The sequence below is a fragment of the Ictidomys tridecemlineatus genome, chromosome 5 (assembly GCF_052094955.1).
Source record: "Ictidomys tridecemlineatus isolate mIctTri1 chromosome 5, mIctTri1.hap1, whole genome shotgun sequence".
Taxonomy (NCBI): Eukaryota; Metazoa; Chordata; class Mammalia; order Rodentia; family Sciuridae; genus Ictidomys; species Ictidomys tridecemlineatus.
Genome location: NC_135481.1, coordinates 32045617 through 32072086, shown reverse-complemented (window position 1 = coordinate 32072086; position 26470 = coordinate 32045617). Strand labels below are relative to the sequence as shown.

General features: G+C 36.8%; 1 protein-coding gene and 1 non-coding gene across 2 annotated transcripts in view; one reads left to right on the top strand and one right to left on the bottom strand.

The window, feature by feature from the left end:
• The window catches only part of Secisbp2l (SECIS binding protein 2 like), a 54447-nt gene extending 44567 nt beyond the window's left edge, over positions 1-9880 (bottom strand). Inside the window, exons 1-2 of the mRNA XM_005316543.3 lie at positions 9645-9880; positions 751-929 (exon numbers count right to left, since the gene is read on the bottom strand). Coding sequence (XP_005316600.1) covers positions 751-929; positions 9645-9668 — 203 coding nt within the window. The 5' untranslated portion in view covers positions 9669-9880. The remainder of the gene's footprint in view (positions 1-750; positions 930-9644) is intronic.
• Positions 9881-25591: 15711 nt separating this feature from the next.
• On the top strand, positions 25592-25663 carry Trnaa-agc (transfer RNA alanine (anticodon AGC)). Its single transcript has one exon. It is a non-coding gene; the product is annotated as a tRNA-Ala (tRNA).
• Positions 25664-26470: the final 807 nt, after the last annotated feature.

Here is a 26470-nt window from a genome sequence, read left to right as displayed (position 1 = left end):
TACATCCAGAATTTCTCAAAACATTGTGCTTTGGCACACTAGTGTGCCACAATGTGTTATAGATGTGTGGAAATATTGATTGCTTCAGCCCTCAAGGAAAGCTAGGCAGGGCCCATAGCCACCAGTTGCCTCAGTATTTATCCCACTGTGCTGGGGAAATACAGTTTTCTGTGTGTAATATAACTTGAAAAAGACTAAACGTACTTCTTTACAGCAATAAAATGAACTGAAGTTCCAATGAAGTGCCAAACACCATCACAGAAGGGCTAGCAAGGCTATCATGACTACAAATTATATCCTAACTACTATTGTCTGAATTGCAGGCATTTTGCTAAACCATCCTGTGACTACAGAACAAACACTAAGTTTAAACCAAAATCACAGTCTAGAAATATTTGCTAACTAACCATGAAAACTTGTATTTGCCAGTTTATGAGATTAGATACCTAATCTCAAAAAGAGATTTCTCAATATTGCATTCCTCCCTCTGGGGAAATTTATTTCAAATAAATTTCAATGACTTAATAAAGGGAACATATCAAAAAAAAACCCTCCATTTTCTCACAGAAAGAATGAGAAAATAACTCATGTTAACAATTTTCAAATTTCTACATCATTTGGTTTTATTTATTCCTCTTAAAAATAAACAAAGGATTAATGTCTAAAAGTTACAAAAGAAAACTGAGTATGTTTTGCCAAGTTCTAGACCCCAACCCACACAGAAAACAATACAGAAAATAAATAAGTTACCTATTGGACTGATTTTCCTGAACAAATGGATAACATGTAATCAAGTAGCTGGGAATTGGAGTTGGTTCTACACCAGAAACACTTCCATTATCATTTGGGAGAGCCATAGGGATCATAAATGTATCAGGATTCTTCTTCTGGGGAATAAATGGTTCTACTTCAGCTGAAAGCTTGACATTCTTCAAAGAAAAGATAGAATACATTATTAACAAATAAGCAAACAACTTAATACAAATTCACAATTTAACAACAGAACAATCCCTCTTTAAAAACATTAATCAGAAAAGAACAGCACTGTCAATTTAAAATAACCGAATAATGATAAAGTTATTTAGACAAAGTGATCAATAAAATAAGGAAAAATTTATCAAAGGTTACTACATTTCAATGAAATAATTTCTTACATAACCGGAGCCGTTAATCAAGAATGAAAGGAAGTCATACTTCAGTATCAAAAAACAAAGCTAATAGTAAGAAATTTTAAACTCTTCGGACAACATGGTTTTAACTAATTTTGTTTGAAGAAAGAAATCATTAAACAGTTAGGAATATAATTATGTTTCAATAGTCTAAAACATATTTCTATCCATTTCAGGAAATTATATATTAGTATCCCTAAATTAAAAGGTAGGAAAATGTCTAAGATGAAGCAAATAAAAGAAACCTTAACACAAGGGTAAAAATTCCTGGTTCATAGTTAAGTGGGGAAAAAATGAGAACAACTTCAGTTTCTCAGTAGACATCTGAGCAAACTATACAGTGTACTCCATTTTAGTTTCCTTTCTACTTTTTTATAAATCTATAGAGAAATTAAAAACATAAAATATAAATTATAGTATTTAGGGATGCACATATGAATGACAAAACTATAAAGAAGAGTAAATAAGATCCATAGAAGTCAAGGACTGGAACTACTCTTAGGAAAGAGGGAGCTAGAGAGCTTTTGGGGTGTCTAGCAAAGTTCTGTACCTTGACTGGGGTGAAACTTACAAAGTGTTTACCTTACAACGATTTATTAAGCTGTACAGAGTTTTAAGTAGTCATATAAGGGTTTTAAGTAATTTTCTGCAGGAAATTTTTAACAAATTTAAAATTTTAAATTATAAGAATGTTAAAAACAAAGTAAATACTAGAAAGATATTAAATAATTTTTAGAGAAACAAGTTAGTGAAATACAAGCATTTTAACCACTTAAAATAATTAACTTAAAAGCAATGTTATAAGCAGAACTTTTCCCCAATAAACTCACTAGGGTGATATTAGAAGCACCCACAAAAGCACAATTCTCATTTTTCACAAAAGTAGTTAGTAATAAATCCATGAAAATGTAAGACAAGTCTTGATATGCTTAGTATGTAGCCTTTGTTCAGAAAAATTAAATCATCTATACAGAAACCAGTTTCTATTCTAAGCACAATTCTAGATACTAGAGTCCATTCTGTATGTAGAAATGCTTGTAGAAAAAGGGGGATAGAAGGAAGAGACAGAAATCTGAATAATATAGCAGTATTGATTCAATATAGTCTACATTTCTACTATTAACCAAACCTGAAGTAGTTACAGTTATAACAAATATTTGTGAGATTAAGTTGGCTCCTTGTGTTTTAACATAAGACAAAAAACACCTTCTAATGCTAATAAATTAGTAATTCTTACTGTGATATTCATTAGAACTCAAGATTTATTTGCATAGAGTATACTATATCAAACTAATAAGTGTTTCCCCAATTTGAAAAGAAGATTGACTTCCAATAATGATGCACAGATAATGAAAACTTACTATGTGAAATTTACACATATGCATTAAAAAGAAAGAAATTTAATTCATATTTTTAACTATATTAAAAATGTAATTTTTACGGGCTTGGATTGTGGCTCAGAGGTAGAGTGTGAGGCACTGGGTTCAATCCTCAGCACCACATAAAAATAAAATATTGTGTCCACCTATAACTAAAAAAAAATGTTTAAAAATGTAATTTTTAGGATTTCTTATAAAAATCAAAAAGTTCTTTTTAACATATGAAAATTCTCTCAATAGTTTTATAAATCTGGACTAGTATCTGTACTATATTCATTTTTTAAAGCAAGGGGAATATGAGTACACCAAATAATCTGAAGTGAAAAAAGAACCATAGAAACAAAATGAATTTTTAAATAACATTTTTCCTGGGCCCTTTTCCCCAAAATATCCCCAATTTGTCAATTACTTTGGTAGCAACAAATTCAAAAAGTGAAATGTGTAATTTATAACTAATGTCTGTACATATACACAGCATAAATCTTTAAAGTTTGTACTGGTTTTTGTTCTAAGGACAATTCTAGATACTAGTGTTCAGCAATAAAACAAACACTGAAATGACCCTTTGTTTTTAGCAAAAGAGAGAGAGAGCGCGTGTGGAGAGAGAGAGAAGCTGCTATAGTCAACAGCTGCACAAAAACAGAAGATGTCACTAGTAGGAACAGAATGACAAACTTTCTCCTATAGTTATAGCTCTGTATGGTCTCAAAAGTTGTTTATTGTGACTTTGAGGCCTTTAGTATTTATAAAACATCAAAATGCACCATATGTTATTCTCAGACCTGAAGAGCAATGGTAACATACCAAATGAGTCTTAAAATTCCATATAATAAAACCCATTTAGATAATGTTAGGTAAACAGATTCTGTTAGAATAGATAGAGAAAAAATGTTTTGCATAGTAGTCAGAAAAATGTTTTAAAAATATTAGACGAGTTACTCAGTTTGAATTTCCATGTTTACTATCTACTTTTGCCATGAACTATTTATTCTCTTAGAGGTCAGAAATGTTATATCAGGGAGTTCTTTAACGAAAAGAAAATATAAATATGGCATAAGTCTAAACTACACTGAATACAGTCTAGTCATTATTGTATTACTAGCTTGCTTCAACTATCTACATGGTAAAATTATCTTTATCTTTCAGAAATTTCCAAATTAATAAAAAATTAAAGTATTTTCAGACACCTATCTTTGAACACATATTTAAGAAATTTCGCTCATTTTTAGTTTTGTATATATGTAAGCAAATGTCAATAAATAAAATGTCTTTGATGTGAATCTAAAAATCCGATAAATTTTTTTAGAACATTAAACTATAAAAACCTTGCTTAGAAGAGATTATTGGACAAATGCGTTCTGATCACCAAGAGATTATATAATTCAATGCATTGACCACATGTTCTGGAAAGAGAACTGCACTAGAGCAGTTTAAGGGAAATGGGCAAACATTACTAAAAAACACACATCAGCAGACAATGAATACTAAACTTCTCAGAGACAGAACCTCCAAGAGAATGCAAATAATTTTCCCAGATTAAGCAACAGAAAAAAGACACCCACTTAAAACTGAAGTAGAACATAATGCAACACTCTCTCACAGCGAAACTTCAGAATATGTACCACACACCCACAGAAAAAAATATGATCATGGAAACCCTCCATATTCTATGTTAAGGTAAAAACATCAAATGTTAAAATATTTTATATCCCATACACAAAGATAAAATAAATGTCTTCTGAAGGAAAAAGAATTAATGTTTAAGAGATACCTTTTGGTTATATTTTATGATTGCATTGGCTCATACTGAAAGTAAATCACTTGCCAAACCATCATGCAGTTTGTCAAGACTTCAGAAAATACTGAGGAAAAAAAAATCAAAGTATTTAACAGACTGCTCATTTGCATTCTTATTCACATATTTTTGCCTTTTCCTTAACAGAGCAAATCTAATCCTGTTAAAATTTGATGGTACCCTTCTAACAACCAGCTTTCTAGATTTAATATTAGTTTTTAGATTATCTAATTTATTAATTTGTTTTTATATTTATCATTTTCTCTTGTTTTAATGGGTCTTTCCTTCTAATTTCTTGCCATGGATGGATAATTTCTATCTTCCTTTTAAACTGTTTAACAATGAAAGCATTTTATGACTATGCATTTGCCTCAGAGTATAGCTTCATCCATGTCTACAGGTTTTAATATATATATATATAAAATATTTTCTTTTAGTTGTAGATGAACACAATACCTTTATTTGTTTTTATTTTTATGTGGTGCCAGGGATCAAACCCAATGCCTCATGCATGTTAGCCAAGTGCTCTACCACTGAGCCACAACCCCAGCCCCCATTCTATATTTTTATTTCCTCTCTGACCTAAGACTTGAAAATGTCTTTTTAAATTTAAAAACAGGTATTTTCTCTAAATGAGCATGTATTCACTTATCTACTTTCTGATCATAAAAGTTTTGTGTTGGTGTTTTTTTTGTTTGTTTTTTTTTTTGGTGGGGGGACCAGGGATTTAACTGATGTCACCAGTGCTTTTTAGTTTTTATTTTGAGGGTCTCACTAAGTTGCTTAGAGCCCCATTAAGTTGCTAAGGCTGGTCTTGAACTTGCAATCCTCCTGTCTCAATCTAACCAGTTGCTGAGATTACAGGTGTGCACCAACACCTAGCTAGTATTTTTTAAATCTATTAAGATAGGTCAATTATTTATACCCATCTACCCACATATACCCATATACAGTGTTTAAGTATTACTGAATAATAGCATTGTATAGTAACTTAGTTATTTAATACTGAGGACTAAATCCAGAAGAGTTTTACAACTGAGCTACATCCTTTACGTCCCTAGTCCTTTCTATTTATTTTGAGACAGGGTCTTGCTTGTTTGAGCTGGCCTCAAACTCGGAATACTTCAATCTCAGTCTCTGGAGGTGCAGGTATTACAGGCATGGGCCACCATGCTCTGTAGTAACTTACTTAGAATACAGTATCCCTCAATAACCTAGGGGATTTGTTCCAGGATCCTCACCACAGATACTAAAATCCATGGATGCTCAGGTCCCTTATATAAAATAGCAAAGCATTTGCATATAACCTATGTACATTCTCCTGTATATTTTAAACCATTGCTAGGTTATTTATAATACCTAATACAATGTAAATGCTTTGTAAATTTTAAATAGTTTAGGGAATAATGACAAGGAAAAATGTCTCTACATGTTCAGCACACACTTAAATTTCCCTCCAACTTTTTCAGTCCATAGTTAGATTCAAAACTTGTGGATACAGAGAACTGTACAACAAGTTTGAAGTACTGATATTATTTGAAGTGTACAAATTATTTAAAGGGAACAGTTGTAAGTCAAACAATTTTGTATTCTTATTGGTGAACAACATAGCATGATATTACATGTATTCATTATATTTGTTCTTCTAAGAATTAAAGATATGGGCTGGGGATGTGGCTCAAGCAGTAGTGCGCTTGCCTGGCATGCACAGGGCACTGGGTTCGATCCTCAGCTCCACATAAAAAGATAATAAAGATGTTGTGTCCACTGAAAACTAAAAAATAAATATTAAAAAATTCTCTCTCAAAAAAAGAGAATTAAAGATGTAAGTAAAATCAGTAATTCTGTAAATTATTTTAAAATTATCTAATATTAATGTACTAAAAATTAGGCCAACATTTAAATTGTTTGTAATAACACAAAAGAGACTGTGAACCACGCATGGTAGCACATGACTTTAATCCCACCTACTTAGGAGGCAGAGGCAGGAGAATGGCAAGTTTGAGGCCAGCCTGGGCAACTTAGTAAGACCCTGTCTTAAAATAAAACTGTTCTTAAAAAGGCTGGGGGAAAGGCAAGAGTTCACTAGAGGAAGGGACCACAGGAAAAGTGATATTAGCCAAATTATATTGTTATATTGTATGCATGTATAAATGTATAACAACAAACCCCATCATTATGTACAACTATAATGCACCAGTTTAAAAAAAAAAATTGTGAGGGGGGGGGGAAAGGGATGGGGATGTCTTTCAGGGATAAAGTGCTTGCCCAGCATGTGTAAGGCCCTGGGTTCTATTCCCAGTATCCAGAGAACAGAGAGAGAGGCAGGGAGAGAACTGCAAGTGTTCTATCACTTCTAAGCCCATGGTTTATTAAATCTCCAACCACTGTTCCAAATTTCCTAAAAATAGAGACACTAAACCTTTATAAACAAAATGAACTCAATGATTTATTCTTCACTTTCTTTTTAGAAAAATAAAATTATACCAAGTAACATCCCTTTTTAGAACATCTAACTCTAGCAGTTAAAATTTAGCTACCTGTTTCAATTAATACAGTTTTGCTAAAAGAGAATACTCCCAAAATTCTCTTCTAGATAGTTATAACATTCTTTCAAATGGTCATTATTGCAATTAAGATTATCTATCTAGCACTATACTCTCAATGAGTTACTTTTCATAATCTTGATCCATTTATACAAAATGTATCTTTTTATAAACATTTTATATAAAAAGGAAATCTGCAAGAACAGCAACATGAATGTCTCAGACACAAAATAATTAGACCTTTTAAAAAGTAATTTTTGTGCAATACTCCAAGGACTTAATTAGACTAAGATGAAATGCAGAAAGTCTCCATTAAGTACTATTTTATAAAAATCAAACATCTAGCTGGGGGTGTATTTCAGTGGTAGAGCACTTGTTTAGCATGCATGAAGCCCTAGTTCAATATCCAATACCACAAAGAAATTTCTTTAAAGATAATAAAGCTTTATAAATTGCTAAACACTACAAGCCAAAACTGGTTTAAGGGGGGGGGGGGGGAATGTGGGGAAATAAAAGGGAATTCAGCACATACCACATAAACTTTTTATTTATTTATTTTTTTTTTTAGTTATAAATGGACAGCATGCCTTTATTTTATTTGTTTATTTTATGTGGTGCTAAGGATTGAACCCAGTGTCTCACACATGCTGGGCAAGTGCTTTGCCACTGAGCTACAACCCCAGCCCCCACATAAACTTTTTAATGATATGCACCCAATTTATAATTTCAATAGTAGGAACATAAAAGTATATTCCAAATAATCTGGAAAAAGCCATCACATTACTGTATGATATAGTGAGAAGAATCAAGAACTCCACAAAGCTGAGAAATCTCAGCCCCTCATCTACAATTAATGGTTCTTACCCTTTTTCTCAAGAACAGAACCTTTTGAGAATGTGGTAGAAAAAATGGAGTCCTGCCCAGAAAAATGCATATAAAATGAAGTGTGCTCTTTCTAGGTCAACCATATCTCCTGGAATTGACTGCCTAATACATTAACTAAACAAAGACACATGGCTTTTCTGGATCTGTTTTCTGAGTATACAGGTAAGTGGGAGAATTCAAATTAATGTCTTTACGGTTAGGTTGGGGAAAAGGCAAGAGACTCTGGAGAAAAAAAAAATCTTCAACAGAATACTTTCAACTCCTTCATGACTTCCCCCTACCCCCGCCCCTAGATCTTATATTTCTATAAAGCTTTAATAGATTGGAGACTTTAGAAGAAGGTGGGATGAAAAATGAAGAGCTAAATAAATTGCTCACAATAACCTGCTGTTAAGATAATCACACACAAACAGCTAAGCCAAAAGTTACCATCTAAATAGTTAATTACATTTCCTCTAGGATGAAAGGAACCATAAGTATACATATGGTGGCATTACTGGTTACAGTTCTAGCATCTTGGTGAAGGACCAAAATGTAGAACCTTTCATTAGTGACATACAAGGAAATGATTCAAGGAAATTTTCCTGTTGGTCAGTAGAACTTTGAAATCTCAGGTATTTCTGATAACTTCAAAAACAAAAACAATCCTTAAATTAAATCGGATACAGGCTGTATAAAGAAAACTCCGGGGTTTTTGCAAAGAGCACATCATCAATTTTTTTGTTGTTGTTGTTGTTGTTTGCACCATTTAATGAAACTCTGGGGCTTTCAGAGTTGTATTCACATAAAGCTTTTTTTTTTTTTTGAAAAATTAAAGTTTGTGTAAAATAAAAAATGCACAATTTAGAAGCTGTGTTTTGCCTGCTAAGAATTCGATTTCAAAGTCAAACTGGCTCTTACTAGGTCCAGACACATATACCAGGAATTTAGGAAATCTTGTCTCATTTATTCAAGTGCTAATTATAAATTTGTAAACTAAACAGCAAATCACTAGCCTCTCTTCTTCTTTCACCCATTTGCCTAATATATCCCTGCTCAAGACCTTGGAAGAGGGAATGGACAGTGAATAAACGTTAAGACTTCATCAAATTAAGTCGTTTCGAAGTGATCCTAAGACTGGAAAATACCGGGGGAAAACTATTATCTTAGATTATTTTTTTTAACACTATCACTGTTCCTGCCTCCCAGCACCTACTAGCATGGATAATAGATCTGATGCAATTAAAAATAAAACAGAACACTAATGGTACTATTTTGCGACTATGAAAACGGTCTTGGAAATGAACTCATGTTTTCCCTTAAAATATGAGCTTGATCTTTTAAAAACACTAATTACATTTTAAAAATAATAATAATTATATAGGAGGACATGGAGAAACTATAGCTATCGTTCCTTAAAAAAAGAATACTTCCCTAAGCCACTACAAAAACAATGCTTCGCTTAACTGAACACAGATATAAAAGGCCCATGACACTCTTCCTATGTAGTTACCGCACATTCTGTCTTCCTAGGTGAAAAGCCTTCAAAAGCCTTTCCACCTTGAAAACGCATTCCAGAACCGAAGGCAAAGGAGCGGGGTTCACTGGAAGTTACAACCCCCGCTTCTCGGAGGCTAGGGAGGACTTGGAGCCCTCCGACCTCTGTGGCCAAGACCCGGGGAGAGCAGGGCTGGAAAGCCCCGAACCCGAGCAGCAGCTGCAACAATGCAGAAGAGCACGGCGCAGCCGGGCTGCCGGAGACAGGGTGGGTTCTCCCAGGAGCCCGAAGTCTCCAGCAGCCGGGCCTCACGTTCGGAGGCTCGGGCCTGGCCCGAGAAGCAGCAGCGACCCTCCACCCGTAGCCAAGCGGGCCCAACCTAAGCCCGCATACCTGGTCTGTTGGGGCTCGGTCCATGGCGCCTGCAGCCGCAACACGCCTGCTCTAGTAGGTATAAAGAGCGCCTCGGGCCGCTTTCTCCATGGCCCCCCGCTCGGGTCCAGGCTGTGCTCCGGACCTCCACCACTATCTAGTTATCCGCGACACCAAGTCGGCTACGCCACTGGCCGAGGAGGCGGCTCCAGCTCCGGGAGATGGAGGAGGCGGTGGCAAGCTCGGGGAGGGATCATCTGGGACGGAAGCCGAGGAGGGCCGAAACAGGCGGAGGCGTAGTCGGAAATGGAGGAGTGCGGAAGGGCAGGGAGGAGGGAGAAGGCAGAGCACGGCGGTGGGCCGAATGGCCGTAAATGACCCGAGCTGGGGCTGCTAGAACGCTGGCTGGCCTGCGGGCTGAAGCCAGATGGATATGCACAAGAGTAGGTTCCTCGAGACACGCTCCTTCTTCTGACTGTAAACCGGAGAAGAGTCGGGCACTCAGGACTCAGGACACCTGATGCCCGTGGTCGCGGACCTCAGAGACCCTTTAGGATCCAAACCACTTCTAAGTGATGTTAGAAGAGATTTTAGCCGCCCACTGTACATATCATCCTTCGTGTTACCTAGATAAAAGCAGTCATAACTAGAAAGAAATGAAAACAATGGAATCTTGCCCAAGAAAAATGCCTACGTAGGGTTGCTATCGATTAGAAGCCCTGTAAGAAAGCCCCACAAATATTTATTGATTAATTAATTCCTTATCTAGATCCAGCTCCACCTCTAGGCTTGCTTCCAGTCTGATGATGACCATCTCACAACCCTAATTGTACCCAGAATCTGTGTTATATTACCTAGCAAGTATGCTGCTTTCACTACTACACGTGTTGATTATTCCTTTTAATCTGTAGATCCTTGAAAGCAGAACTTGCCTTTAAACTGCCCACTTCCTAGAGATGGTCAGTTCCTTCTTGGCATCTCTTCAGACACAGCTTTCAACATACACAGCCTCCCTGAAGAGTTCTTTCTTTCTGGTAAGCTCTTCGAGGAGGAAGAAATATAAACAGAATAAGCTAGACCCAAGTGAAGAAAGGGTAGAGTGACTGCTGTTTGGGTACTATTGAAGTAATCCATGATTGGAAAGGGGAAGAGAAATGTAAGAAATTTGCTCTGTCATGCTTCAGGAAATGTCACTAAAGACTGGAATTGCCTTTTCAGTTTGTCTAGGTTGTTAGTCTGGTTTTGTTTGAATAACACTCCAAAAATGAGGCTGATCTGTGAAATCCCTAACTATAATTGTGTTGATACTTTATTTTGGCCTGTTAAAAGGAGCTATATGATATCAATAAGATTTATATCAAGGCTAGCAATAGAAACAGTTTTTAAGAGAAAGATTTGTACTTGTTCATAGAGAGCTCTCATTTGGTTGTATTAATTCTACTTAAATTTAGGAGGAGGCAGAAGATTTATAACTATATCTATCTGCATATATATTTAAATTACACATATATTCATGAATGTTACAAATGTGCAATTAAGGTTTGTTAAGTCCTTAGTGCCTTCTACACACCTAGTCATGATTCAATGAATGCTGAATGAATTTAAGATTGCTCAGAAAAACTAAGCTGTCTATAAGGTGTAATTATGTAAACTAACAGATGATCATTCTCCATAATTAAAAGATACAACAAACTCCAAATTTGGTGGTTAATAGCTATAAAATACCCCCATATGGATAAAAGCATAATAATAATGCAGTTATGAAAGTATTACACTACTACTAAAGTACTTTGAGTTTTTTTCCTTCTTCTGAGGAATGATCTGAGGACATTCAAATATGGAATATCAAAGGATCTTTCTCATTATAGGGTTTTTAGGACTGAACTTTATCCAAAGAGTATTTTTTATGCATAAGATATTCACTTAAATTATAAGAAGAGAATCATAAGAAATTATAGTCATTAAGCTGGACACAGTGGCACACACCTATAATCCCAGCTACTTGGGAGGCTGAGGTGAGGAGAATCACAAGTTCAAGGCCAGCTTTAGCAACTTAGTGTCTCAAAATAAAAAGTAAAAAAAAAAAAAGAACTGGGGATGTGGCTCACTGGTAAAGCACCTCTAAGCTCAATTCCCAGTACCCCTCCCCCCAAAATTATAATTATTATAGAAACAACATTGTAATGCCCTTATTTATTAATATAATCCTGAAAGGGATGGCAATAATTATTAAAAATTAAATCTATGGGGGCTGGGGATGTGACTCAGGCGGTAGCGCACTCGCCTGGCATGCGTTCGGCCCGGGGTTCCATCCTCAGCACCACATACAAACAAAGATGGTGTATCCACCGAAAACTAAAAACATAAATATTAAAAAATTCTCTCTCTCTCTCTCTCTCTCTCTTTAAAAAAAAATTAAATCTATGAAGACAGTGAAGACATTAATAATTCATTTTACAGATCATATAAATTAATTAAAACTAATTATCTCATTTAGCAACAAATATTTATTGTATTTAATGTGCCAGGTACTATGCCAAGTTCTGGAGACACAGCAGTTAAGAAGACACTTTTAAGGGCAAAGGCCATGTTTGTCTTATGGGCAAGACGCACATTATAACAAGTAATTAGAAGTGAGTGAATTTCATGAAAAAGGAAGTTTAATAGGTATATAGAGAGAAGGTCAGAGAAGGCACATCTGAATAAATGGCATCTAAACAAGGGGAGTGGGAGTTATGAAGGGTGAAAGAAGTAGTAGAAAAGTTGTCTCAGGAAGAGAAAAACGTCGTGTTTTAGGATGTCATAGAGCAAGTCCTCTGAGAAATTTGGAGGAGGTAGGATACAAAAGTCAGAAAAAGAGATTGGCCTCCTATGAAAGTAGGGACTTGAAATCCACTGAAATTGAAGGAAAGAAATAAAAGATAAGTATGGCTGCAGATACATTTACAGGTATAATGCTGAGAGTTGGAGGAGTGCCTGTTTGATGACTTCTGTGCTCTCAAGGAAGTGGGAGGCAAGGTTACTTGCTGACAGTGAAAGGAGGCAGAGTTGTGATCATGCACTTATTAAAACTCAGCAGACATATTTAAGGTTTATACATGTCATCATGTGTAAATTTTACAATAAAAGGAAAAAACCATAACCAACTCTAGTTTTAACAAATGCATATACCTATGTAATTCAAATGGCCTCCGTTAAGACACAAAATATTACCATTACCCCCAAGGATTTTAAAAACTTCTCTTCTCACAGCAAATGTTTGTCTTATACACTGTTGTATTCTTTTGTTGTTGTTTTTGTTTTGTTTTTCATAGTATATATCACTTTAATTAGGTAGATGGAATTCTTTTCAAAATTCAGGTTTTAAAACTTTTCATGATCATTTTTCTATATCAATAAATGGCCTATGAAAACTTAATTTTAATGTCTGCATAATTGTACATCATTTGAATGCACCATAATTTATTTAATCACTCCTTATTGTTAGACATTGCATTTCTAATGTATTTAGTTTTTTTTCCATTTGAATATTATTTATTTATTTTTTAAATTAATTTTTGCTACCTATTGTATTCTTACTCCCTATACCAATGCCTACTAGCATGTAGTAGGTGCTTAATCACTAGATATTGAATAAATTATCATGTGATATAATATCAAATCGGAGTTTTTTCATCCAGGGTTGGAGTTTTGTTAGGCATGTGCATTTTATTGATTAAGTAGGATTCAATAAAGTGCAAACAGAATATTATTTTTTACTACACAGTGCCTTCTCATACTCTGAATGCTCTTGTTTTTTTTTCTGCCCTGGGTGAAATGTAATGAAGGTCACACAAACTTTATTCCAAGTCAAAGCTTTTCTTTTTCTCCAGTTTAGTTCTGCGTTAGACTAGATGCCTGAAATAAGGGATATGGCATATCTGCTTTTGTTTTGTCTTCTATCACTGAACTATATCCCAGCCCTTTATATTTTTTATTTTAAGATGGAGTCTCATTAAGTTGCTGAGACTGCCTTTGAACTTCTAATCCTTCTACCTCAGCCTCCTGAGTTTCTGAGATTACAGGTGTGTACCACTATGTGTGGCTTTTTAATTTTGTTTTCTATCTTTTATATTTCTACCTTCTTTGATTTGCTCAGCAAAGTATCAGACCCCTGGTCCCTTTATCTTCCCAGACTCCAGGAGATATGCTATCAAGTTCTCTAAGTGTTCCTGTGAAAGCTCCTCTCACATATCTTGAGGTAAGGAGAGGAGTCTCTTTTTCCTCATAGTGGGGGAAGAGGTTTTAGGTAAGTATCAGATATCTCCAAAACCATGCTCTTCAGGAATTATCGGGTCCACCCCCAACTAGCTACCATGGGCTGGAGGTGAGTGATGATTAATGCCACACCACAATTTCTTAGCTTATCTTTCATGGTAGACTAACATTTGGCTTAGGATATAAACAATGGGCCTATGTATTGTCTTTTGAGTACCTATTCAAAATTAAGAACATCCTTATTGAATATTGTATTACATGTTCATTTAATTAATAAATACTTTGAGCATCTGTTTTGTGCCAGGCACAGGTCTTGGTAGTGAGGATACAGTTGTGACTAAGACAACATTCCTGCTCTCATGTAATTTATAATTTAGTCTGGGAGGTATACAGTGAGCATATAAAAAAGAAGATGATTTCAGGTAAAAATGAATGCTATGAAGGAAGTAAAATATGCTAATGAAATAGCTGCAGATGGAGAGGGAGGTGGAATACTTTAGATGGATTGACCTCTGAGAAGGGGATACTTGATTTGAATACCATATATATAAATATAAATATATATATGAAAGGAAAGACAAAGCATAGACCCCAGGAGGGGAAAATCTTCCATGGGAGGAACAGAAAGAAGACACAAGTGTGGTAAGAGGGCCAGATGAGGTAGCACATGGCTTCAATCCCAGCTACTCAGAAAGCCAAAGCAGGAAGATTGTACATTCAAGGCCTGCCTGGGCCCTTAGTGAGACTGGCTCAAAATAAATAAAAAGATCTGTGGATGTAACTCAGTGGTAGATCATTTGCCTAGCATGTATAAGGCCCTGTATTCAATCTCCAGTATCACACACAAAAGAAAAAATGGTGGGAGGCAAAGAAGAATAGATGTAACTGGAGACTAGACTAAACCAGATCGTGTAGGAATTTTTAGGCCATGATAAGGAGTTCAAATTTAATCTTAAGGAAAAAGTTATTTGGAGGATTTTTGTTGTTGTAGTTTTGTACTGGGGATTGAACCCAGGGGTATTTTACCACTAACCTATGTCCTCAATCCTTTTTATTTGATTTTGAGACAAGGTTTCATTAAATTGCATAGACTGGCCTCAAAATTGTGATCCTTCTACCTCAATCTTGCAAGTAGTTGGGATTACAATTAAGGACCACTGTACCTGGCTCATTTGGAGGACTTTGAATAGGTGCTTTGAATTCAAATTTTGTCTGAATACTAAAGAACCAAATGTTAAAATTAATACTTCTGGGATATAAAAATAAATCTGAATGTATATTTAAGAATTGGGACATTATTATAATTTTATTATTAAAAATCTTTAGTAGTCAAACTTTAGAAATTTGTAGTGCAATAACAACTCATTAGCATTATTAGTTCCTAGGTGTTCTTATAGCCAGATACTGCATACTGTGATCTTTATAAAAGTCTACTTTTAGCTAAAGTCAGATAAGGAGCAAGATTTTTTTTTGGCTAGCTCTGCTAAGTATAGGATACTTCGGATAGTGATGTTGCTACATATTATTCTTCCCTTCTTTGCTAACAGAAATTGAATAAGGTGAAGTTTTATCTGCTCTTCAACTCCTTTGGCTTTGGCTGATGGAAGTGATTTAATTTCACGAAAGCCCCTAGGATCTAAAGCTAGTGCTGTGGTTCAAGATCCTTTATAAATATTTTTAGATGTAGACTTAAGATTGTTATTGTCACTTAGTGAATTAACATTTAATATGCATTTATTTCAGCATGACTTTCATTATTAATTATATTATTTGTAACTTTGTGGCTCAAAGGGTATAATTTTCTTCCTGAATTTGTTTAGTCAAACTTTCTTATAATTGTATTGCCTTTTAATTATTTCTCTATTTAACTATTTGGAAATTTTTCCTTAAAATAACAATTTTTGCAACCATTATTATTATTATTGCAACTTGCTCTATATTTAAACAGTTAATGGAATTTCAATATAAGGAGCTACTTCCAAAATGCTTACTTATTTGAAAGTGCATATTCACAGATTCACTAACTCTGACTGGCATACTTTATTCTTATAACTTATTTAGTTACACTGATTAGATGTAATGATTACCCAATGAGATTACCTAATGAGGGGGGCATACCAAGTTTAGAGTTGCTAGAAGGTGAAATAGGAATTTGACAGTGTGGCTTTCCAAAGGTCAAGGCTGAAGTTGAAGCAGGAAAGAGTAGATTTTGGCTAATCACAAATGCCAAAACACAGCTGAACTTGAGTATATGTGTATACATACACTCACACACACACACTCTCTCTATATATATATATAGAGAGAGAGAGAGAGAGTGAGAGAAAGAATATATGTGTGTGTGTATGTATATACATACATACATATATATATATATGTATATATATATATATATATATATATAGAGAGAGAGAGAGAGAGAGAGAGAATAAGATGATCTAAAGAGGGCAGTTAAGGTGATGGACCATGAAAAATCCCACTATTATGTATGATTATAATGCACCAATAAAATATGAAACAGGAAAACATACTAAAGGTAAATACTAAAGATGAGTAAAGATAATGTTAATCAAAAATTACTAGAGGTACAAAAGACTAGGAATGCAACCACCATATGACCCAGCTATACCTCTCCTAAAGAATGAAAGTTATCACCACTGGGCACTGTGATTCATGCCTGTAATCCAGGGGCTCCAGAGATTGAGGCAGGAGGATCACAAGTTCAAAGTCAGCCTCAGCAACTTCGTGAGACCTTAAGCAACTTGGTGAGACACTGTCTCTAAATAAAGTACAAAATAGGGCTTGGGATGTGGCTCAGTAGTTGGGTGCCCCTGCGTTCAATCCCCAGCAACCCTCCCCTCCAAAAAAAGAATTAAAGTAATCATACAAGAGCAATACAATCATACCCAGGTTTATAGCAGCATAATTCACAATAGCCAAATCATGGAACAAGCCTAGGTGTCTATCAGTGGATGAAGGATAGAAAATGTGATACATATATACAATGGAGTTTTATTCATTCATAAAGAAGAATGAAATTACACCTTGTGACAATTGCAGCCTTGGAAGAGCTTTGTTTGGAGACAGATCTTGCTAAGCTGCTGAGGCTGACCTGGAACTCCCTATGCTAGCCTTAGCGTCCTGGGCTAGGATTAGAGGTGAGAGCCCACTCACGGGCTGACAGGCCATGTGACTAGTTCTCATCTTCCACAACATGTGTTGATTCTCCTATTTTTTTGGAAAACGACACATTCCTAGTTTGTCACGGCACCTGGCTACAGCACCTTCTTTCTGCTCCAATCAGCCCCTGAATCTAATGTGTTCTGGAAATCCCAATAAAAGTGCTTCTCCCTGTTCAAAAAAGAAGAATGAAATTATGTCATTTGCAAGAGAATGGATGGAATTTGAGAATATCGTTAAGCAAAATAAGACAAACTCAGAAAGTCAAAGATCATATGTTTTCTTTCATATGTGGAAGCTAAAGGAAAAAAAAAGGACAAGGGGAACTCATGAAAATCAAAGGGAGATCAGTGAATTAGAGAAAAGGGACCAGGGACCTGGATGAGGAAAGAAATGAGGGAAAATACTGGGGAGTGATATTGGTCAAATTACATTGTCATATTGTGTGCATGTACAAATATGTAACAAAAAATCCCACTATTTTGTATGATTGTAATGCACCAATAAAATATGAAATAGGAAAAAATACTAAAGGTAATACCTGTATGTTTTCAGTATATAAAATAAATCACAAAATTTCTTTATATCAGTGGCAAACTGATTGGAAAGAAAGTCCCACTGATGACATCATCATGTGAAGGAAAGAGCACTATTAGACAAAGAGTTTACAACTTGGATTTAAATCTTAGTTATGCCCCTTACAGGTCACAAAAGCTTGAAAGTCACTTGAGCCTCTTGGGCCTGTTTCCCCATATGCACATTGCAATTGGTTGTTGAGAGGTTCAAGTTGAGATAATGAATTTAAGATCATGTTGCAAGCTCTAGAGGAATAGCTCTCAGTCTGGGGTACTTCCCCCTCCCCCAACCCAGATGCTGGGAATCAAATCTAGGTCTTTGTGTATGCTAGGTAAGCACTCTACCACTGAGCTACACACCCAGTCCAATTTGGAACACTTAAAATTAAGATGCTCAGGCCTTTCCTTAGACTAAATCAGAATCCCTTAGGTAAAAAATCTCCCAATCAAACAGAGTGAGCCATAAAATTTCAAATCAGAATATATCACTCCTGTCTTCAAACCCTCCAATAGAGATTCCCATATCAGTGTAAAAGCCAAAGTTCATAGATTAGTCAGTGAGGCCACTATAATCAGGCTCACACCATGCTCTAGCCCCATTTGCTACTTTTCCCCCTCTCTCACTGGGCTTCAGCTACCCTGGCCTCCTTGCTATTCCCCTTTCATTCCAAGAACATTCCCATCTAGGAGCCTTTGGCCCTGCTGCTTCTGCTGTCTGGAATTCTCTTTCCCCAGTTAACCCATTTGGCTCCATCATGACTTGAGGCCTCTGCTTGAATGTGACTTTAAGGGAGGCCCTCCCTAAACACCCACTTTAAAAACAGCAGACAAATGTACACTCCTTTTCCCTCTTCAGCTTTTTCTCGGTGGCACTTGTCACCATCTAAAATGTTTTGGTTTGTTTCTTGACTATCAATGTCCACTTGAATGTAAGCTCCATGAGAGCAGGCACTCCTTTTTTTTTTTTTTAACCCACTGCTTGATACTACCAGAGCTTAGATCACTGCCTGATCATTACTTAATACAGTCTAGTTTTTACTATATATTTCTTGTTGGTATTCCACATGGGAGCTCTGAGCATGCACCTTACCAAATCTAAAAACTTCAGTGATGGGTTACTGCTTACCTTAAATGTTCTTGACTCTCCTTGACTCTGTTCATGAAGTTCTTACTACTTAGCATGCCCTTCTCACATCAAAAATTAGTTCCTCCATTTCCTGCATGAAAAGGATCCTCAAAATTCCTCTAGCTTGTTGCATCACATGCTGCCTTAAGTTATGTATTGTGTAGAGTTATTTATATAATTTTTTTCCTGTCTAAGAGTGTACACTCCCTGAGAACATTGTTACTTAACAGTGTTGAATGAATGAATCAGCTTGCCTTGGTAGCTGATGTGGATTCACCAGAAGGAAGAGAAGTAATTAAATGGTGAATTTAAATGGAAATCCCTCTGACTTATTTGAGAATATAGGTTGTGTGTGAGTAAATTTTTAAAAAATGATGTTATGGAATGTCCTCTCAAAAGTTCATGTGTTGAAAGCATGGACCCCAATGGATCAAGTTTCAGAGGTGAGGCTTTTAGGCAATGATGGATCATGAAGGCTCTGAACCCATCAGTGCATAACCGAATGGATTACTGGGAGGTAGGACTAGTTGGAGGAAGTAGGTCACTGGGGGCATGCCCTAGAAAGGGATATCCTTCCCCTGCCCTCCTGGCCCTGCTTCCCAGCAGTCAGGAGCTGAGCAGCTTTCCTCCACCATGTCCTTCTGCTATGATGTTTCTGCAATGGAGTGGGTAGACCATGGACTAAGGCTTCTGAAACCATGAGCCAAAATAAAACTTTCTTTCTCAAAATTGTTCTTAACATGTATTTTGGTCACAGTGATGAAAAGCTAACTAACACAGATGATCCTATCCAAAAATGATTTGTGGGTGGAAAGATCAACTACATGAAGATCAACCACACACAAAAAAAAATTGCCTTGTGAATAATCTAGTTTAGGTAAGAGTGAGTTGGAATGGATTTATTACATAAATGGAGTCTGAGACCCAGGTTGAAAAGTTAAACAGGGCATTCATTTTTTATGGCAGTGAGGTCATCAGGCCAGACCAGCTAAACACAGGAAATAACTTCCAAGATTTATTATGATGCCTTTGCATTATTTTCATGAACTATTCCAAATCTCAATCTTTCTTTATAGGAAACTATTTTATGATAGTGAAAACAGTAAATCTCTGATAGTTAGCTTCATTTAGAAGTGCCATGTAATCTGACTTGAAAAATCTCTTTCAAGTTAATGTTTTTTCACTTTGTTATTAAAAGCCTTTGTAAACAATCCATTGAGATTTTTCAAGTTATTGATTCATATCCACAGCCCCACAAATCTAGGTACTTTCTGGAATGTTCTTTCTGAACTAACAGGAACTTACTTCATCAGCAGGACCTGATCTTCAGAACCAGGAACTTATGAAGTTACACCTACCTGTGAATATATAACTCTTGTTAGCCTTGGCATATCACCAGGTTTCTCCAAGGCTTCTAACTAGCCTGACTGAGCAAGACATGATCATTGGCTTCAGAGGGAAAATAAGTAGTGCCAGTTAAACGACTAAAACCAGCAGAGCTAACGCCTCTGAAAAATCCCCACTCCAAAGAATGCCATCCAAAAAGGCATACATTATAGATAACAATGTGGTTTTTCCTTTTCTTGAGTTTTAAATGTTTTTACATAAATAGCATCACAGCAGTAAGAATAAAAAAGAGAGAAAATCACCCACAACTCGTTTTTTGCAACAAATAGGAGGATAACTTCCCTCCCCACTTCTCATTTTCTGTTCACCTCTATGTATAGGTAGCTACATGACTTAGTTTTTCCTCCATGTAACACAGAGGTGTCAGGCCTGTTGTACAACAAAGTATCTGCTCTGTAGAAATGGGGTAGGAAGAAATCACAGCTCCTAGTTCTGGGGCCTATACAAATATCTTGGAACTTGGGAAGAACTTGAAACAGCCTAGGGGAAATCTGAGAGAAGAGGCCTATGACAGGCCTCAAAATGTGCTTCACTCGGCCTGACGCATGACTTGGAAGACCAGAGACCCAATATTGACCCCAGAACAGAACAAAGTTTCCATCCATTTAAAGGGCAGCTGGGATCTCATGTTGATAATTCTATAAAGTCCTTGCTTTCTAGGCCCTGTATTATCTGGGTCTGAGGGTAGAAGGTAGTATTAGATAAATATTGTGAGGGGGGAAAAAAGGTAATAATATAAAATTCTAAAAATGTATTGGGAGAGACAGAGAAGGGCATCAAAACTTCCCTGTTGTGTTTTCATCCAAGACCCATCAACAACAAAATCAACAAGAAACTACATCTGCTTATAAAAACCCCAGCGTCTTTCCCAGTCCTTCCACAATCAGAGTTGGCAGAGCTCTTAAGAAAGACACTCCTGAAGCAATCCTAGCTTGTTGCTTCTGGCTGACCTGCCCTCTTTCTTCATGTCCACTGACAGGGTAGCTGTCAGCTTGCCAGATGACCGCAGAATCTCTGGATTCCCAACTCCACCAGGTTACAATTCACAAGCTTTGAGCTAGTAAAGATCTCTGAAAGAGAAACAACAGGAACTGTGGCACCTGGCAGTCAAGAACAACAAATGGAAGAGATTGTTCACAATGACCTCTTACCAAGTAGTAACAATAACAGTGCCTTTTACGAATTCTGCCAGAAACAGTGCTGAGATCTTTATAGAAGGTATCTCCTTTAACTTTCACAACAATTCTTGAGGTAGGAATCATTGTCCTTTTTTTCCCTCAGAAGGGGCAAACTGACACATAAATCCTAATTGGTGTACACAAACTCCTTTTCAGTTAGAAGTGGCAAAACTGTAATTTGAATATAGCAAGCAAAGGATCTTGTACAGAAGAGGACCAGTCATTCCTGATGATGAAACTAATGTGAGGGACATAGTGGGTTGCCTTGGAACTCTTGGGCCATTATGTCCTGAGCAGGGCAAGGCCTCTGAAATGCTTCACCTTGATCCATGTGCCCTGACCCCACAGCTCATCCTGACAGTACAATTCATGATTTGTGGTATAGTGTTTGCTCATGATACCAACAGGAAATGCCTAGACATAGGACAGAACCTCAAACTAGTGAAGTGATCAAACTGGGACAGAAAGAGGAACTAAGGATCTAGGGGAAAAGTCATTCTGACAAGTTCACAAACCTCTTCACAGTATGAGGAAGTGGTTTTGGATGCCCAGTCAACTGGGATTAGAGAGCAGCAGCAGCCACTGAAGCAAAGCTGTTCAAGAGGCACTGATGTCTGTGTGTCTGTTAATGTGTTCTCCCAGGGTGCAACAAAACCCCTGTCTCCTCTGCAGGAAGTTAATGTCTCCACTCCAAATGATGGAAAAACAAGCTGTTTTGTGAGGGGAAAAAAGTTGAGGAGCAAGGGGTTTGCAGAGAAAACAAAGAAAGGAAAGAAGAAATAACAACATCAAGTATAGAGAGTAAAAAGAGAAGCCTCAGGATGCAGCCTGGGCCCTGGGAGTGAAGTGCTCCTGATTCTCAACATAAACCTGCTACCAAAGCTTGACCACACCAGGATGATCTACAGTGGCTGAGGCTGGGGATTCTAATAGAACTCCACATACCTTTGCCCTTCCCTGTTGCTCCACCTCTGCTCAAGTATCACTTTGTTTCTCTCCCTCTCATCCTTCCCCATTCTACCACTCTCTTTTATCCATCTCTCTATCATTCACCTTTTCTTCTCAATTTTCTCACTCTGTAAATGCCCTATTCAGGGCAGGCAGCACCAAAAAAGTTGCTAGCCCCTGGCTGGGCACCGTAACACATGCCTTCAATCCCAGCAACTTGGGAGGCTGAAGTAAGAGGATTGCGAGTTCAAAGCCAGCCTCAGCAATTTAGGGAGGCCTTAAGCAACTTAGCAAGATCCTGTCTCTAAATAAAATAACAAAAAAAGGGCTGGGAATGTGGTTCAGTGCTTAAGAGGCCCCTGGGTTCCATCCCCAGTACCAAAAAAAAGTATAGTGTGACTTACTACTATGTTGTACTGGGAAATGAAGTCAGTGAGACATTGAACTCCAATGTCCTTATTCTCACTGAGGTCAAGTTGCTTGGATCAGAATTTGAAAACACTGCAGCACTTTCAGTGATGTAACTTAGTCCTGAGTCCTTGCCTACTCCACCCAGAACCCTGTGGCAACCTTTGATGGTATAACATTTTGCAATTCTACTGCTTACTGCAGAGGAAAGACGGAAAGACGTTTACAAGCTATGGGAATCAGTGATTCAGTGCTGTTACTCTTATTCCTTCTTGAGATCAAGGTAGATTTTTTTTTTCAATTTTGTGTCCTTTTTTTTTTATTGTTGGTCGTTCAAAACATTACACAGTTCTTAATACATCATCTTTCACAGTTTGATTCAAGTGGGTTATGAACTCCCAACTTTACCCCGTATACAGATTGCTGTTTCACATCAGTTACCCTTCCATTGATTGACATATTGCCTTTCTAGTGTCTGATGTATTCTGCTGTCTGTCCTATTCTCTACTATCCCCCCTCCCCTCCAATTTTGTGTCCTTGAAATTGCATATCACTGTGATTAGTTTGGACTCAGTTTTAAAAGCATTAAGGTATTCTTTTCATTGCCAGGGGAAAATATGTTCTAAGTGTATATTCAGAGGGAAAATACGCAGGGATATTATGTACAAAGTTCATGGGTAGGTAGAAACACTGACAAATGGAGACAGCTGAGACAGTGCATGTTCTATAAGAACTGTAGATGTTTCAGGCATGCTAACGTCTTGGAAGATGTGGTGAGTCACAGATCTAAAGATGTGGAGTGTGGACTCTGGATGAGGAAAGGCAACCTTGAAAGAGCATACTATTCAAATGCTGCTAGATGGAAGCCGAGAATTTATGCCACAGGGTCACATCACCTGATATCAGATGATCTGGATTACTCAAAGGACACCAAGATCCAAGAGTTGCATCATATCAGAAGATTGAGGATACATGCCTTAGGATACTTTGGGGTGTATAACAGGATAAATGAGTAAACGAGTGAGTGAATGGATAAAGCATGGCATAATATTGCAATAATTAACAAAGGCTTTTCTCATGATATTTTTCATGAGGTGTTTTTGTCAGAATTATCAAATAATCCAGGACACCTTCAACATTCCTGTACTCACATAATTGATCTTTCCAAAGACTCCCTTTTTGAGAGTCCTGTCCTTTCTAGGAATATAGGAACCTGAGTGTAGAGCAGCTGTGGCACTGGAAAGTCTTATTGAATTCGTTATCACCAGATTTCTCACCATTTTCCCTAAGACATTGGAGCTTATACAACTCATTCTAGTTTCATTCTCTTTAATTGGGTCAAGTCTGGCATCTCCTTCGAGGTTGCTGCTCACCAACTAGATCTCATTGTTGCACTCATTCACTGGAAACCTAGATGGGTATATTTTTGCAATTAGAAAAACCTAAAAGGAATTTGGTTATCTTATTAAATAAGTTTGCTTCGAATCAGGTGCATGTACCAACATGAACCGCATCAATTGTATTCTCAGATCCATTATGAATAGGCATAGGTTTCAAATCAGTCCAACTGAAGGAAGCATTGGAGGGGTACTCATTGTTCTCATTCTTTCTTCCCCAAAAGCCTAAGTTATTCTATTCCTAGTGGAAATGAAAATTGTTACACAAAGGCAATACTTTTCACAATGTTAAGCAGTGGTGGATTTTAGAACCCATGTTAATTTATTATAAAAAGAGAGCTCTGTCGTCACAGTTGCTTCTCCTTACATTACTGGTGTTATGTTTGGCCACTGATGCCACTTGGCACCAAGGTACAGATTGTACCTGAAGATAATGTTTCTTATTGTGTGGAGCTACACAGTTACTGACAATAAAATCCTTGCTGGAATGAGGGAGTTGTTTTCTCTAGCCAAACATCAACAATTTAAACTTATCATGGCTTGGGAAGTGGGGGCTCATATTCTAAGAGTAAGCATATTCTGTTGACGATGTTCCATCTCAATTCTCTGCCACAGTCACTCTGCCTCCACTGTTTGCAACATACACATGTTGTCACACTTGGCCTTGTTGTTGATGCTCAATATCAGCCAGATTTCCCACCATTTTCCCTAAGACACTGGAGCTTATACAAATCATTCTAGTTTCATTCCCTTTAATTGGGTCAAGTCTGGCATCTCCTTTGAGGTTGCTGCTCACCAACTAGACATCATTGTTGCACTCATCTGCTTGAAATCTAGATGGGTTTTAATTTTGCAATTAGAAAAATATACCAGCTGAAGATATCACCAAGTCTTCCAGCATTCTGGGCATGCCCATTTTCATAATATCAAGTACAAATAGCTCTGAGCACCATCCTTCATCTTTCCTCCTAGTGACTTTCAGTGTTTGCATTTCTCCCAGTCACTTTTGATTCTATCATACTTTTCTGCTGCATTCTTTAATCCTGGTTCTGGGTATGACTCTTTGAATGTTTTGCTCTCTTTCTGTACCACATCATCCTTTATTGGATGTATCTCCTTCCCTTATTTCCCCAAATACTATTGGCAAAGTAATATTGAAATATTTGGGGATAACAATTGATAGTACAGGAGAACGAATAACTTAAAAGTGAATATTTCAGTTTATTTTCAAGATCCCTTGACAATTTTTCACTAGTCATTTTTTCCCCACCTCTTTTTTATTCTCCCCCAATTTTCCTCAGAACTCAAATATTCTCTTCTTTTTATCATTATGCAATGCAAGGTACTTTTTGTTTCTACTCCAAACTTAGCTCTTGACCTACTTTGGTACTTATTATAATGGCCTCCTAAATAAATAGGCATTTGCTTTAAAGCACTACACTTGAACAGCACAAAGCACCCATAAGGACTCTGAAACATATCTTTATTGGTTAGGGATGTAGCTCAGTGGTAGAGCACTTGCCTAGCATGTGTGAGGCCCTGGGTTCAATCCCCAGCACCCCAAAAACAAAGTGATTAAACCTTGTTGATATTGATATCAGCAGCATTGATATCACCTGGGTCGAATTGCAATGTCAGGTCCCAACATAGACCTATTTGTTGTGAAGTCCATCCACAAGTCCTCCAGATAATACTTTTTACTGTGCCCCCAGTGTTGGAGACAGAACCTAGGGCCTCATACAGGCTAGGAAAATGCTCTATCACTGAGCTACATCCCTAGCTCCCGCATAATTCTAAGGCATGCTAAAGTTGAAGAACCCCTGACTTCACAAACTTTGGTTTGTAATGGGTATACATATTAATATCTACTTCATCATTTTAATGGTTGTATGAATAAAATGATTTCATACTGATGGACCATATTGATTGCTTCTGATTTTAATATGCAACCAAATTCTAGAAGAGTATATGGAAAAATACAATGATGAGAAAACCTGGCAATTTTAGATGAAACTTTTTAAAAATCCCTTTAATATCATTAATTGTTTAACAGTGAATGCAAATTGAGGCCAGGCATGATGGTTCATGCCCGTAATCCCAGCAACTCGGGAAGCTAAGGCAAAAGGATTGCAAGTTCAAGGGCAGCCTCAGCAACTTATGGAAGCCCCAAGAAACTTAGCAAGACTCTGTCTCAAAATAAAAAATAAAAACGGGCTGCGATGGGACTGGGTTTGTGGCTCTGTAGTAGAGCACTTGCCTAGCACATGTAAGGCACTGGATTTGATTCTCAGCATCATATATAAACAAATAAAGATCCAGATCCATCAACAACTGAAAAATATAAATAAATAGATGGGGAAAAATCCTTAAA